An 18523-nucleotide genomic window follows, 5' to 3' on the forward strand; every position below is an offset into this window, starting at 1 on the left:
CAATACATGTATCGCTTCCTCCGCTGTACCTATCAATAAATCTATCAATGCCAGTTCTACGGTGCAGATGGCAAAAAGCAAGCAGTCATAATGTCCAATACAGTTTACTGCGTGTGTTCGTGTGTGTCAGTGTGTAACAGATGGGGTTGGCTGAGTGGGCCGAGTCATTGATTTGACCTTGAATATGGACAGCTGAAGTGAACTGAAATGGTCCGTGCAAAAAATTAGCATTTAATAATATTGAGCACTAATATTATAAGATAGATAATCAAAATTAGTGTCCTGCATGACCCCAAATCTATGCAAGCACAAAACTAATTCACTGCAATGCCCCTTTAAAAAATGATTTTAAAGGTTATGGTAATAAGCGATAATAAAAATACCTATAATAATGAAGGTAAATTAAATAAAATCCCATAGTCACAAAGGATTCTTACGATTTTTGACATAAATTATGGTCTGTAACCATATTACCCAGTCCTACGGGGAGCAAACAAAAGGCTGCTGCAGTGAGAGGAGGCAGCACATCACACTCTCCTCCTGCCAGCCGGTCTTATCCAGCACACTGCGAGCGAGTCGTATCTCAGTCCCACGATTCTTAGCCTTCAATTCGTCTCCCTAACAGCAGGAGAAACCGTGACTCCGTCGATTGGCCCGGAGACAGGGGGAGGGCATATTGCCACAGACATTAACAAGCGACTTCACCTTTTTACAACCACGGCAACGTTTAGCCGAAACGCTCCCCAGGGCTATTAGATATTTTCCGATGAATTATATATCAGAGCAGAAGATGAAAGGACTCTGCGTGAGCCAAGAACATCGCTGTGGGACAACAAGGGGACCAGATATTTAAGCCCCGTTAGGCTGTTTGTTTTAGTGTGAGCGCTCTGGGAAAATGGGAAAACTCTGCTTATATCAGAGCTCTTTTAGTGACCAAAATCAAATTACAATGTTTAACATTTTTTTATTTTAATTCCAGACAATTTTATATAATTGGTTTAATTAATAAATAATGAGATATTCCATAACTGCCATGGTTTTCTGTACAATAGAGTCCTCAGTTAAAAAGGTCGTATTGATTTTAGTCTTGTCTAACAAGCCAGCAGCCTTGCAGTCTGTTCATCTGGCATGAAGACTCCTAATTAGTTCTCTAACCTGCTGCTTGTTTGGGAGCGTCAATCAAATCCTTCAGTGGGGGCTGCTGAGGCCAAAGTTTTGTCAACATTGAAGTAAACCAGTTTTTAAAAATTTACACTGTTAAATCTGACAAGTTGATAAAAAAAAAAACAATCTTGCAAACTGATTGCCTTGAAGAAGGAAAGTAAATAGAACTATTACTCTTAATTTATGTTTAGTTTACCTAACATCTTGCTGTATTTACTTAATTTTGTGAAGTTGTTGCAACTTGAAAACGACAAGTGAAATTACCTTGCTATTTCTAAGTCTTAGCAACTTCAGTAAACCAAGTTAGTCTGACTTAACTTGATCATGACAAAGAGGATTTGGCCAATGATGAGGTTTGGAGATCTGTTTCTTCTGTTTTGTTAACATGTTTAAGAATATTACAGATATGATTGACTACTTTGCAAACCTCCAGAATACAAACTTGGTTTACTGAAGTTGCTAAAACTTAACAGCTAGTCAGTTTTAAGTTGCAACAACTTCACAAAATTAAGTTCATATAACTAAATTTTAAGTAAACGTAACTATTACATATTGAATAAACTTAAATCAATACTAATATATTATATTTACTTACATGTTTTAAGGAAATTTGGTTATATAGATTTATTAAAAGTATAATCAACTTGTCAGATTTTACAGTGTATTATAAAATTAAATTCAGAATACAAAATGCAACAAGCCCCCTTGGACACATATTGAAGGAGCATAATGGGTGGGGATGACAGGGTTTTGGGGGGTCCTCTGCAAGAAAACTTGCAGATCAGACACCTTGCATCCTTGCATTTTGTTGCATTTTCTGCACCAATTTGTGTCTTTTCTGCATCATTTTATGCTGTGATTCAGAGGTCGTCAACGTTTTCAGGCCAAGAATCCCGCAGCTGAAGTAGAGAGAAAGCAGGGACCCCTCCTGCATATGTATAAAATAAACTGTATCTTAAACTGGGCCTACAATGACCGGTAGGGTGGTGTAAAGTGCCTTGCATACAATACTAAGCTATTAAAAATAAACTAATGACAGATTCATATTTTACAGCTTATTCTGTGAAATTCAGGAGATTAGAAGCAAACTGTTTCTCACTGACAATGAAAAATGGTCTATTGATATATAGTGTAGAACCACAATTATGAACTTACTGTATCATAAAGAATTGATACAGTGTAAGTAAAATTCAGATGAAAGACAAAGTTCCCAATGCCCACAGTCATGCTCTGGACTACTACCATTAGCCTTGGAGATTTTTAGGTTTAATGTCCCTCCAGAAGAGGGTTGACTTTTTTGTTGTGTAAGACCAGACAAATTGAGAATGAGGTTTATTTTTTGTTTTACTGTCCTGCCTACACAAGGGATGTACTACTTAAAATGATCATCCATCTTTTGGGTTATGCTTTAGAAAGTAACCTTTTTTGTGTAACCTTATCTTGTATCGATCGCTGCATTAATATTGTATTGGTGTCCTGTAAACCCATGAGTGTTGGGCACGTTTGTGTGCATGAAAAAAAGCAATCAATCATTTGCAAATACATGATAAATCCATTTGACAGGTATTTATGGTTAATATTTAGCCTATCATCAGCGAATTATCTTTGCTAATGACATTGGATTAATGTGATTATTTTAGACCTATTTTAATTTTTGGAGAAAAAAAATGTAGAAAAAAAAGATCAAGCAATCAAATAGCAATCTGTAACTCTGAGGACCCCCTATGGGTCACGGACCCACGATAGAAGACCCAGGGTGTAAATGTCTTTAATTTTGCCAGAATAAAAGTCCTCTGCTACATTTGTGTTTTCATGTGACAAATCAAATCAAAGGGGACATGCCCCCTCGCCCCCCCCAAATCTACACCCATGGAGTCGCAAGAGTAAAATAATATATCATGCATGGTGTAAACCAAGAAAATTTGATATGCAACACATAATTTAGTCTGCTATTTTCTTTCTCTCTTTTTTTAAGAACAGAGAAGTGGTGGTGCACACACAGCATTACGGGCCACCATTTTTCCCCCCTTAAATCTCCTTTACAGGGTTACACAGAATCAAACCGTGACAGATCCCCGAGAAGTTATTTTCACCTCTCGCTACAAAACACTGCTTCCGTTTTGCTTGCTCAGCTTATTTTGACAATTAAATCTGCAAGCTGCAGCTAAAATCTCTTGATTCTTACTATGGGTTTTAAACCACTATAATTTGACGGTCACTTAAGTCCGTGCAGGTGCTCGCCTCTGATTGGTTGCTTAACTCTCCACACCTACATTGACATTTTTTAGAGCTGTAAACGCTAAAAAAAAATATTAAAATAAAAGCTGTCGTCTATATTAATGCTAATGTTTTATTGCTTTTTAAATGATAAATAAGCACAGTGAGTGGCAGCGGTGGTGCTTTAGAGCTGCTGTTGCCACCATCAGGCCACTTCACTCCAGCTGCTGCACCCTCTCACACCTCTGCACATCATCATATTTTCTCTCATTTCTATTGGCTGCAAAAAAACCCTCGCTGTCTCTCTCTCTCTCTCCATAAATACCGAGAGTCCCTCCGTCTTATCCGCATCCAACGAGCTTACCGGGAGGAAACTAATCAAAGCCGCTTGATGTAACCGCTCAGCTCTGCCGTTTAGAAAAAGACCTTTTACTCAAGTAAGTGACTTGTTTAACTTTCTCTGATATTTTCTGTGTACATTTATTTAAGTGCGCGCGATGGATACGCAGATAACAGCCTACGGGGAGATAATTGGGTAGGCGTGTTTTAAGAGGAAACTTTTCAATGGGCTGCTGCGCGCTGCAAAGGCGCATTCAAGCGGTTAATAGCAGGCCGGCGGAGCAGTCCGCAGCCTCACATAATACACTCTAACTGCTGCATGTTTGACTGGAGACTTTGGATTTATTCAGTCATGCAGAGGAGGGAGGCTGGACTCCTAAAGTCAAGTTGTAGGTTGACAGAATTTCATTTTTAAAAACCTTAAATCGCATGCCATGTGCAAAGTTGCAATCAAACTCTTGGCTACAATATAAGCTACGACAATTGTGTTATTTTACAAAATAAAATGTAGTATTAAACGTGTCAATTTGCACAATAACAACTTGTGTTTTTATTTATGGGTGAATTTTGACCTTGAAACTTTTGCAACAACAAAAAAGTACACTGTAAAATCTGACGTGAAGTTGTTTTTTCTTACAAATTAATAACTAGACAGTCATATTTGTATTTTCTTAAACATTTTAAGAAAAGAAAACTTGCAGTTTTCCTGACTTCATCATAGCCAAAATCCTCTGTCATGATCAAGTTCGGTCAGATTAACTTTTACTGAGGTTAAAACTTCTACATCTGTCGTTTTTTAATCAACAACTTCCCAAACTTATGCGAATACAGCTAAATTTTATATGAATTTAACATGAGATGAGATGAAGTAAACAAATTAAGATTAATAGTCAAATTAACTTTCCTTTGTCAATGCAATCATTTTCCAAGTTTATATTAAGTAAGATCAACTTGTCAGATTTTACAGCCACACAAACATACAGGAGGTCACTGGACAGGATAAAATAATAATAATAATAATAATAATAATAATAACAATAATCATCATCATCATCATCATCATTATGGAAAGTGCATTTCCTGCAGAAGATGCAGTGTGAATGCTCAATGCATTTTGAAGTACTGCTGAAAATGCAAAAGTGTGAATTTCTTTAAAAACGCTTAAAACCCAAATTAATAATAATAACAATAATAATAATAATAATAATAATAATAATAATAATAATAATAATAATATGAGGATGCATGTGTCAGTTTGGGAAAGTGAGATGCAGAGCTGCTTGTGCTGGGGTTTTGGGGGGGTCTGGGGGGGTCGGTTGTCTGGCAGTCAGCTGGTCTGATAAATACAATGCCAGTCTTTGTTTTATTTTCGTGACGCAGAAAATTAAGGAGGCCTGAATGCGGAGTCGTGGCTGGCGTCCTGTAATCAGGCCAGCGCGTGCCGTCCGGATTATCTCGTTAATTTCTTACAGAAAGAAAAAAATCTCTTGTAGCCAATAATAATTAATGGCTGGGCCCCGGGTATTTATTATTGAACGGATGTGGAGCAAAGCTGGGGTGAAAAAAGTGACAGATTGAGAAGGCTGAAGGAGTGGCCGTTATTGGCTCTATAAGAACCAGGGGGTCCGGTTAGAGAGAGGAGGAGCACCCTGGGGTCCTGGGAACTTTATTCTACAGGTAGGTGTCACTGGAAACGTTAGAGAGGCCGCAGACAGCAGCATATGGAAGATAGACTAATTAGCTATTATTAAAAAGAGCTCATCGAAGAAAAAAGTAAATATAAGGCTTTATTAAACACTGAAAATGCGTTTAATATTTTTTTCCTGTGGGGGATTAGGCCTAACAATGGCCTCATACCCTCTACAGAATAATGATAATAACAATAATAATACTTTTTCTTATTTTCAATAGACTGTATTATAACATTCTAAATAATTACTATTGGCTTTATACATATTTAATTGTATATAACTGTTTTTATAATATTTCTTTTAAAAAAACTTAAACATGTCTCGCAAAATATTCTTTGTAGTAATTGTGTTTCTATAATATCCATATAAGGCTATAGAATATTGCTGTGGATCATTGTTTATGTTGTTTCTGTTTTTAGTCTATTTTTCTTTTCCTATTTTGTTTTTGTCAATGTTAGTTGTTTCTTTTTTTTGCGTTGGTAATTTATTGTTTCTTTTTGGGGTTTTTTGTTTCTCTCTTCTTTTTTGCTTTGTCATTGTCAGTTTTGTAAATTTTAAAGATTTTTTTGCTAGATCATTTTAATATATCTCGTTTAGATAGAGGGATTATATTATTTTTTAAGTAAAATATGAGGCTGAAATCAGTGGGTTTTTTCTGTTTTTCCACACTACCTGGAGACAAATTTAGTGGGCCATCTCCTTGTTTGTGTAGATTAAGATTAAGTGCTCCTCTCTAATCAACACTCCTCGATAGTGTCACCTTCCAAATCTAATTACCGGGAGCAATTCATTAGGAAAAGGAGGGGGAAGTGTCAATAATATGTCAGAAATCACTTAAATGCCTCCATGTTTCTAATTATTTGCCAAAGTTGTCCTCGGTATTTTAATTCCGTTACATTTGAATGTACAAGAGTTTTAGTGGAGACAAACAAAGGGGCTTGAGATATAGAAATGAAGCTGCTCGGTTGTTTTTGAATGAGCGCTCAGTTTGCAGTATTGGCCCTCTTTGTTTGTTCCCAAAAGTCTTTTGTTATCAGCATTACTTATCGGTCAACAGTGGGCTTTGTTTCTGCAAATGGCCCCCCAATCAGCTGTCTATTTAGCTTCGCCTAACCTGTGGGTATATGCTAATTGAGAGACCGGTTGGGGCCCAACAGAGTGTGCGCATTTTAACGACAATGTTTTGTTTTGGTGGGAGAGGAGTGTGTTTGGGGGTGGGAAGAGGCGGGCTTATAGTAGCAGTTAGTGTGTGTGGTGGTGGTGGCCGGGGGGGGGGTATGGCGTAAACGCCTGTCAGCCAGACAGAGCATCCTCAGTCCAGCAGGGGACAGCTGGGGGTCTCCACTCGGCTTTAAGAGCGCCGCGAGTCCGAGGACGCCCACTTCTTTAAACCCACCGCGGTGCGTGAAAGGCTGCGCGTAAAAGTCCGAATCTCATCAACGCTGAAACCACCCTGTTTTGTGTCCTGACTCAGGTTGATGTGGACGAGGTGAAAGACCAAACGGAGACGCGTGAGGATTAAAACACTATTCCTGCCATATTTTTTTTGGTGATTTCTTTCGTCCGGCCGTCAGAATGATGTCCTATCTGAAGCAGCCGCCGTACACGGTGAACGGACTGAGTTTATCTACCTCAGGAGCGGACCTGCTGCATCCCTCAGTGGGATACCACGGTAATATACCCTAAGGTGCACCCAGTGTGCAGACAGTGCGTGCGTAATTTGGATAGTTTATGCGTAATAAATGTCCAACCTTACTTGCAGTCATTTCAACATAGGTTGTGTATTATTTACATTAAAAATTGACTCGCGAATGGCTACTTGCATCATAACGACTGTTTAAATATAATTAATGAATCAAATACTCATTAAGTTATTCTCTTGAAGTCTGTCTGTTATTTTATTTCTTATATCCAATGTTTTCGTTTTTCCTTCTTATCAGGAACTCCTCGCAAACAGAGGCGAGAGAGGACGACCTTCACCCGGGCCCAGCTCGACGTGCTGGAGAATCTGTTCAATAAGACTCGGTACCCTGACATCTTCATGAGAGAGGAGGTGGCCTTAAAGATCAACCTGCCCGAGTCCAGAGTGCAGGTGAGTCTCCAGGAACAAATACTTCCAGCCACACAGTTTATTTTTTCATGTAAAATCGATGATTAATTGGTCATTATGTGTTGAAATGGCGAGACGCTCCACTTCAGGGTAAAGTGGACTCTTCATTTGTTGGATAAGTGCTTGAAATCAATCACTTTCAGGCGATGTTTTGTAGTTGTTTCGTTATTAATTCCTATTGTGGATTGCTTTTCTAGTTTCAAAATTAAGTTTATATAGAGAATTGACTAAATGTAAAGCCTTTATTTTGGGAACATTTGAAAAATAGCATAATTTTCTGATAGGTAACTGATTTTTTTGTTGTCTTTGTAGCTAAGGCAATATGTTGATATTATAATGGTATCATGAGACTATATATGGTCTTAGATTTCAGATAATATCAAAAGTGTTGTCTTTTTTAGTTTTTAAGGCTGCATTACAGTAAAGTGATTTAATTTTCTTAAGTTACCAGACTGTTCTATCTTTTCTATTAGGCCTATTTGTCTTTACATACTTATCCACATAAGTGATTATATCAAAATCTCACTGCAGAAATATTTTGTGAAAGCACCAATAGGCAAACGCAATATTGAGTTTTTTTGTCAAAAATATCAAGACAATTGATTTTATCCATATTGTCAAGCCTTAATTGTTCATTAAATTGATTCAAATGTTGTTTTTCAGGTTTGGTTCAAAAACCGGCGAGCCAAACACCGCCAACAGGCCCAGCAAACTCAGAGCGGAGTGCAGAACAAGGCGGTCAGCAAACCGGTGAAAAAGAAAAGCTCTCCGGTCCGAGAGGCCAGCTCCGAGAGCGGAGCCAGTGGCCAGTTCACGCCGCCCTCCAGCACCCCAATCCCGGCTGTGAGCAGCAGCGCGGCGCCGGTGTCTATCTGGAGCCCGGCCTCCATCTCCCCGCTCTCAGACCCGCTGTCTACCTCTTCCTCCTCCTGCATGCAGCGCTCATACCCCATGACCTACACCCAGGCGCCGGGCTACAACCAGGGCTACACGGCGTCCTCATCCTACTTCACCGGCATGGACTGCGGCTCCTACCTTTCGCCTATGCACCACCAGTTATCAGCCGCGGGCTCCGCCATGAGCCCCATGGGCAGCAACGGGGTTTCCGGCCACCTGAGCAACGCGTCCTCCCTCTCCTCGTCGGCGTACGGAGCGGCGGGGCTCGGCTTCAGCGGCGCCGCAGACTGCCTGGACTATAAGGACCAAACTGCCTCCTCATGGAAGCTCAATTTCAACGCGGACTGTTTGGATTACAAAGACCAGGCAGCGTGGAAATTTCAAGTGTTGTGAGAACATTTAAGGGACAGTTTTCACAGACTAAATAAAAAACCCAAGGTTGGGAGCAGCAAGAGCGACTTTTTTCCACCACAAAAGCCCCAACTTCTACCTCCTCGGGCGGAGCAGAGCAGGACTGCCAGCCGGTTGTCTCACTTGTTGGGTTAACTTATTGAACACTGACTGACTTCTCCCCAACTTTGATCAAGGACACGGAACAAATGTGTTGACCAAAAGGAAAAAAAGGATCAAAAGAGTGAAAGTTTGAGGAATAGGTCAGGGTTTTTCTAAGCTCCTTAAAGAATCTTTTTTTTTTAATTTTGTTGGCACGCTGAAGGGCCCCTTTGATCAAAGCGCATGAGTGTGTGTGTGTGTGTGTGTGTGTGTGTGTGTGTGTGTGTGTGTGTGTGGTGTGTGTGTGTGTGTGTGTGTGTGTGTGTGTGTGTGTGAAAGAGAGAGAGAGAGCAGCTCTGATATGGATGCACTATTAATTTATGAGAAATGTTTAGTTATAAGAGACAATCAGTCCGTTTCCATGTGCTCATAAATGTCCCTTAAGTGTTTTTTGAATTATTTTCCCTCCATGTGTTAGTTTCTTTTTCTTTTTTTAAATGTGATTCTTTGTACAACCTGTATGCAATTTTGCTTCGCGCCACAGCTGTGAATTTGATAGATTTATTTCCATGTCTCGAGTGTTAAATGATAAATTATTCTGAGGACAGATTAGCTGAATGAAATAGGGAGTGCAGAGTGAATCAAGACACACTCAAACACACTAAATAACAATAAAGACCACTTGACCTGACCTGGCTGCATGTGTACATCTATGTTTCTTCCTGTTTGTATCATCTGTTTCTGCACACAACACACCACAACATGTCAACAGGGCACCTTATTTTAGCCACATGATTATTTAGATTTTATACTTTTTGATTTGGCACAAATCTAATATGATAGTTGCGCCAAATTTCATCCAAAATGCGTCATAATTCGCCCACTTTAAAAAAAAAAAATGTCTACTGCATCATTAGAGTCCGTGATTTCCGTCCAAGGCAGGGAGGAATGTGAATTATGTGAGAGCTATGTTAATCCCGTCTCATAAAGAGGATAATCCAACATTTTTATTGACGGCTGCTCTTTGGTTCAGGGCGCACCGTTGGCCAGTTCACACGCAGAAATGTGCGCAAAAGTCCAGGGGCGAACAGGAGTTTACAGACGAGTACAGACCAAATAAAAAGCAGAACACTGCCGGTTAAAGCTTCAAACAATAACTATTTGTTATTATTTGTCATGCATATAAAGGTGGGTAAACCGGGTAATATTTTCAGAAAATAAAACGCGTTACCCTTACTAGACGGTAACGCGCATAGTTTAACAATCTCTCAATCAATGCATCTGTTTCAGGGATCCCTGAATTAATCCTGATTAATCCTGCATTGCATATGTGGATCTGTGTGGACATGCAACCTCTTTGGAGTTTTAGTAAGAGAGAGCGTGAGCAGGTCCGAGGGCTCGTGCATGGATTAAAGAAGAGAGCTCGTGCTATCGGTCTAATTAGGATGTGGCAGGGGCGGTTTCTAATAACTGGCGTGACTTTTTGCTGCCGTTGAAGTGCTTTGTTGTCCATTTGACCCCTAATTAGCACCGTATTACACAGCAATTAATAACTGTATATTCTAATTAGATTTTATTATTTTTTAATGAAAAAAAAGTGATTATTTTTAAATTATGACAAACGAAGAACCTGGCAACCTAAAATTGAAGACAAGATTAAAAAAGAAAGAAAGAATAAAGAAAATAAAAACAGTGTCCAAGAAGGACACAATAATGCATAAAAATAGAAATATAGGCCTAATTCAATATAAACAAAATAATGGGGGTAATAACTCTAATTCTCAGTGAATTTAGATTGATAAAACATTACCCAAGTGTCCATAAAGATTGTAGTTCTTAAATTTTATCTATGACAAGTTCTGGAATAAAACATCTCAGTAGAATTAAAAAGTAAATAATTAAAAACTTGCTTATAAATAATCTGAATTCTGTAGCATATTTTTTGTCTCCACAGTCCTCTAAATGTCTTTTTCGGAGTGATATCCAAAGCCTCAACAGGTTCATAATCGTCAGCAGAGAGCAGTAAGTCAGGAGCGCCGGGGGCCCCCGAGTATCCATTCGGTTTTAATTAAGCACAAGCGGCCCTGAAGGGGACATATGGGTCCGGCAGACGCGCTTCATTAATCCTCTCATCGTATTTGAGGATGTTAAACAATAAAAAAGGGCCTCGGAAGCCTCCTCTTGGCTGAAAGGACCGCACATTTTGTCGACCGCCGCCCCCGAGGCAGGGCTTTCCCCAAGCGGCAGCACTTCACCACCGGCCGGGGATTTCCAGGATTCCCCTCCGGAGGAGAGGAGACCCGAACCTGGAGGAGAGTCTCCATCACAACTAGCTACAATATTTTACTGCTGTTTTACTGCTGACACAAAAATCTAACATGAACTGTGATAAAATTATTATACTCAACATCTAAATAATGGTAGCCTGTTTTCACTTAAGATTGGAAGCCAAAACAAGCAGCATAAAGCATACACTTCTGCATATAGTGCATTTGTTAAATCAATGTATAACTTTTCATATCTCATACTAAAATATTAAAATATCACTCTTAAATGACCTTGGGGTTCTGTGAGTCACTGATGGCCTTGTGGGCTTTAATATAACTTTATATATATAGCCCAGCAATAATGGTCACTGTCAGTGTACCATTAAAGGCTACATACTGAGGCTGGAGAGTAAGGTCCTAGCTTTACTTGACTGTATTTTCGGCTTTTATTATTTGTTATTAATATATTTTTTAATGTATTTCACTTGCATATTCCTAATTTGATTCATGATTTATGTGACTGAACACTGGTTTTAATAAAGAACAAATCACATGATTTCAAAAGATATATCAAGAATTTCTCTGCAAATGACACATAAAGAGGATATCATATAAAAACTGCATTTGTCAATATATTACGTGCAAGAGATTGTATTTAAATATGTATATCTATTAGGTTATAATGAAAACGATAAAAGGCATGGGTTTCATTGCAACCTCAGGGGTGACACAGGGGGTTAATGGGTCAAAAACTTAAGTTTTTGCATTCTGGTGAATTTTTATGCACCATTTTTTCACCATTTTTGTATTTATCTGTGGTACAACTGTTTTTAACTTGTCAGAATATAAGTATTCTGCTGCTTTTATGTTTTTATTGGGGGGGACTAATGCACATGTATTAAATATTGAGGGGGGTGTCCCCCCCTTTTGTTTTCCCTGAAATGTACACCTATTAATACTACTAATATTAATTCTACTACTACTACTGCTACTACTACTAATAATAATAATAAGCAGAAAAATTAACTAACATTTATTTAGTGCATTTTGTGCAAAATTGCAATAAATGACAATATTATGATGAAAATGCAACAATATGATGAGAAGAAGTGGAAGAAGAGGAAGAAGACGATAAAGAAGACAAAGAAGCAGATAATAAAGAGGAGGTAAAAAAAAGAATAGGAATAAGAAAAAGAAACAGAGAGGGAGGAAGACGAAGAGGAAGAGAAAAAAAGAAGAAGAAAAGGAAAAAGACGAAGAGCAAAAAGAGGAGGAATAAGATGCGAATGAGAAGAAGGAGGAGAAGATGACAAGAAAACCTAGACTAAAAATAATGAGAGGAAGAATATGACAAAGAGGAAGAATAAGACGAAGAAGAATAAGTCAAAGAAATATGATGATATTGATGATTGTCTGGAAAGATCTTTGATTTGTTCCATTTATCATTACAGAATACATCCAATACGTGTTTTACAACACGATAATATTTATTCTGCTGATGTTCTGTGAACTTCTAAAAGTCATAAAGCCTTTGTAAAACTATAGGCATTTCTCAAACGTTTCACTGAATCGGTCTTGGTAATGGCTTGTTTAGATGTAAAAATATTTCAGATAAGCTTTATATAAAAAAACACATCCTGCATGTCTCCACAGCTCTTTTTGTATTCATTTTATGGACTGATTGTTTTGTTGAGTCAGACCAATAAAACAGGCCTATTGGGAACAAACCAATATGTCAATTATTGTCTGCAGAGAGGAAAGGCATGACGTTAAACATCAAGAGCCGTTTATGAAGAACAATCAGTGATTTAAACAAGCCTATCAGAGTTAATTTAAATAGGCTATGCTATTATCAGCCGCACAATGTCAGTGACAGGCATATGACTTTGTTTTTTTAAAGAATTAGTGAAAGTACTGGGGCAAACAGGGCAACAGTCCTGCATATCTGAATACAGTAACCGCCGTTTGGTGAATGTGGAGCTGATTTCTCGACAGCAGTTGCATAAAATCAGCACGAGATGAACTGAATATAGTTTCTTTCATGAAGAAAAGAACAAAGGAGATAAACGGCCAATTTGTTGGTGAGAATATAACTGAAGACTATTGTTATGCATAAGTATGTGTCCTACATTCCCAGAGAGACGATGTCTATCACATATCAACACAGAGCACATACATAATTCATCCGCAACAACAACAGTCATTTAAATGAATGAAACAATAGTGTTTCTGTGCTCCCGTCAGACTGGCCGTTGAGAAATATGGTAAATGGTTAAAAAAGTACACAGCCTTAACTCTTCATGACCTTCTCTATCTGTGTTAAGCCGTGTAATGTTAAAGAGTGATTTCATCTCGTGGATTACACAATTTGATGAGATTAAGCTCAATTCTATCAGATGCACACGCTAAATGTTGCCGTGCGATGTTTTAATGGGACTTAAAGCGGCGCAAAATGTTCTTTTAATTGGAATCCAGGAATGCCACGGGGTGGTTGGTGGAGGCAGCGCTTTTATTCTGCTCTAATGTAAAACATGTTTTCATTTTTAGAAATTGTTTCTTGAAAAAGAGGCGCAGAGTTGACAAAGTGAAGCAGAGCTCGAGGGGGAAGCAGTTTAAATTGTAAATGTTGCTGATGATTTTGTTGAAAAAGCTCAGCAGTGGTGGAAGAAGTACTCAGATCCTGCACCTAATAAAGAGTTTTTTTGCTTTAACTTAACTTATCATTATGGAGTAATTTTTGTATTGTTATTATACAAGTGTCACCAATTCAGTATTTTACCAAATGTCTCTGCCTCTGTTCCTCAGTTATGATGCTGAGTACTGGCCGTAGAAGTGTTTTTCCAGCATGTTATGATGTCACAATTGACCTTTGACCTTTTGGATAGAAAATGTCATCACTTAATCCATTTCTCCTATTCGACATTTGTGTGAAATTTGGCCATGATTAGTGTAAGAAATCAAAGTTGTGACCAAAAACATGTTTTGTGAGGTCACAGTGACGTTCAACTTGACCTTTAACTACCAAATATTAATCGTCATAGTGGCTAAGCGGACATTTTTTCCAAATTTTAAAAAAAATCCATCAAGGTGTTCTTAATATATCACGTTCACAAGAATGTGATGTTTGTATGTTGTTCAGACCTGAAAACATAATGTCTCCAGCCACAACTATTGACAGTGCGAAGGAATAAAAACACTGTTGCAAAACATCATTTTCACAGCTAGTGCCAAATTTTAGTAGGTGTTTAAGGAGAGTTTGGTGTTATAAGCCACAAAATTAGGATCACGGGGCCATGTGGTACATTTATTACAAGGTCAGTTTGGCTCTTTTCCAATTTACGATGGATATTGCTCCCAAAAATATCCACAAACTAGACCTCCTGAGAGCCTCTCCAATAATAATAGCTGCTTTCACCTTCTGTTGATGCTATTTTTGTATCACAAACATGGCACTCTGCATGCACGTTTTGTTATTCTCTTGTGAGGAGAGGGACACTCTGCTAAACACAACTTTGTCTATGGATAAAATGATCAAGAACATTGTGCACTGATGAAGGACACTGGCTGACACATCTGTATACCTATCTTTTTTCTCTCAAATCCTTTAAAAATCAACTAAATTTAGTTTGAGTCCACTTAGCATACATGGTTTTTCTACTCAAAAAAGAGAAACCTCTTATACGCAGGGTTCCTACAGCTTAAGGAAATTTAGATTTAAGACTTTCTAAAGACGTTAATTCCCAGCAGAATGCAATTTGAGACCAATTTTACAATACCCGAAACTGAAGAAAAATAAAACCTGAACTGACATCAATTATTTGGGTTTGGGACAATTTTGTCCAAATGCTTACTTCAACACAAAACATGACATTTTGGGGTCAAGTTAAAAAGTTGGATAATCTATGTTAAATGCTAAAAACTAAAAACAAACTAAGTTGAACACGTGGAAAAAAAATGACCTTGTGAAATGATTCTTGATATCTTACTTTCAGTGTCCTACCATGTTTTAAGTCTTCTATAAGATCATTTTCAGACAATTAATACCAATTAAGGCGTTAACTATAGATTAATGAATTTAATGCTTTTCAAGACTTTTTAAGGATCAGCATGAACCCTATGTTCTAAACTCATAAAACGCTGATTTGTATCATAATCTGTAGATTAAACTGAGCAAATAATGATTCAATCTATGTAGAATTAACTGATTTCCATGACTTGAGCCTGTTATGAATGTATGCAAACCTCTTACAAAGAAAACATTAGTGAAACGTTAAACTAAATGACGTTTGAATGGTGCAAGGATTTTTGGTGGTGTCCACCATATGGCTGCAGTTACACATGTGAGCCAAAAATATTAATAATGCTGAGGTACCGTCATTTGAGGAAATGCAACACTATAAAACACGTCGCGCACACACACACACACACACACACACACACACACACAAAGCTGATTAGAGGTTTAAAGAAAATCCAGCATATGTAAAACAATGAGTTGCCATCAGAGAATTAGTGCTTTACATAAAGTTAATGCCTAGTTAATGTTTCTTTCTCTCTTTTTTTTTTTTCAAAGCATCCATTTAGCTTCAGGACCTTACGACCCTGGATTATGTCGACGGTGGACATCCAGCCAACAAAGCACTCCTGCCCTTATGAGAACAGACCATTAGCACGAAAAAAATCATAAATCTCCTTATGAAGACCGAAAAGGAGATGTTGTAATAACAGATTACATGCATTTAATGGCCAAATTTACATCCATAAGCTGAAGCTAAAAGCATTTGACGCAAACAGATGACTGAGTGAAGCTTTGTCGAGGAAGCTATAGGACAACGAGGAGACGGCAGTGTTGGGAGCTACAGAAAAAATCAAATCAATCATTACCTGAACGGAGATTGTTGCCAGTTATCTCATTAAAGTTTGAGTTAATCTGAAGCTTGCTGTCTCAAAGATTACACTACTATACGTCTTCCATCATCATTAAATCTGAAATTTACCTTTGTATCTAAAACTAAAAATCCCAAATGTTCACGAGATGAAACACGGCAGGAAGACCAATCTGAAACCTCAAATCTGTGCCCGTTCACGTGGAAACACTTCATCCAAAAAGGAAGGCCATTATTTCTATATGTACAAACTGGACTGGAGAGCTTATGTCAGTCACGTTAACAGCTGAATATGTACTAATGTACTAATGGAAGCAATACATTTAGCCAAATATTTGGCTAACCTATCAGCGCACCAATGGTGAGTATAGACATGGATTATGCTTCAGGGTTGGTCTGAGATGTTAATGTGGACATATTGCTGGTTTTTGTAACTGAAATGAATTCAAGTAATAACAATAAAACCACCAGCTTAAGTGACTGAGTGCTAGATACTAATACAATTATTACTTCTATGTAAAAAAGGTAGCTAGATGCAATGTGAAACATTTGTCAGAAAAAATATCTTAACTCAAGATCCATTTACTAGCTTTTTTTCAAGAGCTTTTAACAGTATCTTAAATGAATACTTCACTCCACAGTGACCATTTGTAAATCAGTTACTCACCTTGTGTTATTCATGATGAAAACTTCATTTTTCTCGATGCCTCCAGTGACAGAAGAATCTGAAAATGGAAACGGAAAATTCATGATTAATTAAGTCACAGGGGTCCACGTTAAACAACAGCAAAACGATATCAAAACATCCATTTACAAACCCTCATAAAACTCCTGCAGTATAATCTAGTTTCATTTCTCAACTCGTCTGATCACTATTTCCCAAGCAGACAGACCGTTCTGACAGCAACGTGAACTAAAAGTGAAACTTATCTAAGCTCTCTTCAAAGCCAGACTCCATTGACAAAAATAATGATCTAAAATTCTTATTTATCCAGATGTGTGCTCAGTACTTCAAAACAGAGCTGCAATGATAAGAAAGAAAATTAATTGACAACTATTTTGATAGTTGTTGATCATTTCAGTTCTTTTTTGAGCAAAAAATCAAACATTTGATGGTCCCCGCTTATTAAATGTGAGAGTTTAGAGTTCTTCTTTTTCATATATGATGGTACATGAAAAGTCTTTGGGCTCTGAACTGTTGGTTGGACAAAAGAAGCGATTTGAGGACGTCACATTGAGCTCTGATGAGCATTTTCAATAACTTTGTTTTTCACATTTCATAAAATAAACAATTGATCTCAGAAAATGGAAATTGCTCTCTTCAAGCCAGACTCTTTTGACACAAACAGCAATTTTACCTCGCTGAACACAGGAGTTGTTGGTCTTCCACTGCCTCGATTGGTAGTTTGTTTGCAATATTGTGTAACTTTGCTTCAATTCATTGAAAATTTTTACCATTTTCGGATTCTTGTTCACTGCAGGCATCTGAGAAATAAATGTTCTTCAACATAACGTGGGCTTAGTATTTGACACAAGTGGTTGTTTGGTTGTCAAGCTACAACTACAAACTTTCACACTCAAATAAGGTGAAATAACTTCCTTCAAATTTAGCCCCAAAACAAGGTGTGAAATAGATGTCACTAAATAGACAACCTTTTAAACACGCAGTGACCTCAAACTGCCAAACCTCTCCTTTACAGCAGAGGTCAAAGGTCAAGGGGCCTCCTATTGCTTGTCAGAAAACTGTACAGTGTTATATGACCTCACAAAACAACACACAGCTCAATAAATGTCCATTTTACTGTAATTAGAGACAAGTAGGACCTGATTTATGAAGATAATTAAAAAACATGACTGTAAGCTACAGCACAGGCCTGATGATTACAGTTTTCACTACATCATTGACCTTCCTCCTCACTCCGTCTCCGTCTGGGCAGATGGAGAGGCAGTACAGTAGAGGAGGACGGATGCAGAGTTTGTTGACAGATGCCTCTCTCCCTGCCCCGCCTCGTCTCTGCCCACCTGTTCAGGGCAGCAGCGAGCTCCTGGAGGCAAGCGTGTCTGTTGCAGACGCACGCCGGGAGGAGGTGGCCGGGGAGGGGCGGCCTGGAAATGCTGGCACGTGCTTCCCTGCAGAGATCTTCCTCCAGTAACTAGTCTTATAACAGGGCGTGTGTTGCATAAGGTGTGTGTGTACGAGCGCAGGTGTCTCTATGTGTTTCCTCTCCCCCTGTGGTAATATAAAGCACAGAGTGTGGAGCGAGCATCGATGTGTTTGTTGATCAATCATATGTGTGTGAGCGTGTTTGTGTGTGTGTGTGTGTGTTTAGGGGAGCAGGAGGAGTGTGTCCTCTCTGCACCCCCACAGCCGCCACACGCCTGACCACCTGCTCTGGGATTAGAGAGCATGCGGATTACACGCGTCACAATGGAGATACACAAACACAAATATGCCCTCGG

The 18523-nt window shown here is 38.4% G+C and overlaps 1 protein-coding gene and 1 long non-coding RNA gene across 3 annotated transcripts in view; one reads left to right on the plus strand and one right to left on the minus strand.

Moving 5' to 3' along the window:
• The window catches only part of LOC148186802 (uncharacterized), a 42513-nt gene that overhangs the window by 11022 nt on the left and 12968 nt on the right, over positions 1-18523 (minus strand). Inside the window, exon 3 of the long non-coding RNA XR_015779086.1 lies at positions 16731-16788. This is a non-coding gene — a long non-coding RNA (uncharacterized LOC148186802). The remainder of the gene's footprint in view (positions 1-16730; positions 16789-18523) is intronic.
• On the plus strand, positions 3716-9601 carry LOC121939799 (homeobox protein OTX2-like). 2 transcript variants are annotated; one of them, XM_088089653.1, is made up of 4 exons: positions 3716-3818; positions 6886-7083; positions 7352-7503; positions 8185-9601. In XM_088089653.1, exons 2-4 carry the CDS (start codon positions 6987-6989, stop codon positions 8809-8811), a joined length of 876 nt encoding a protein of 291 aa, XP_087945779.1. In that variant the 5' UTR covers positions 3716-3818; positions 6886-6986; the 3' UTR covers positions 8812-9601. The 2 variants fall into 2 exon arrangements, with proteins under 2 accessions (XP_087945779.1, XP_087945780.1); XM_088089654.1 differs by lacking the exon at positions 3716-3818 and adding an exon at positions 5260-5397.

This window comes from Plectropomus leopardus, chromosome 16 (assembly GCF_026936395.1).
Source record: "Plectropomus leopardus strain MGB_pleo_1.0 chromosome 16, ASM2693639v1, whole genome shotgun sequence".
Taxonomy (NCBI): domain Eukaryota; kingdom Metazoa; phylum Chordata; class Actinopteri; order Perciformes; family Serranidae; genus Plectropomus; species Plectropomus leopardus.

Excerpts from the sequence above, each read along its gene's own strand:
- LOC121939799 (XM_088089653.1), top strand. The coding sequence starts at position 6,987 with ATGATGTCCTATCTGAAGCAGCCGCCGTACACGGTGAACGGACTGAGT. Across the intron at positions 7,084-7,351 it reads TCCCTCAGTGGGATACCACG|GAACTCCTCGCAAACAGAGG; the intron begins GTAATATACCCT and ends CCTTCTTATCAG. Across the intron at positions 7,504-8,184 it reads TGCCCGAGTCCAGAGTGCAG|GTTTGGTTCAAAAACCGGCG; the intron begins GTGAGTCTCCAG and ends GTTGTTTTTCAG.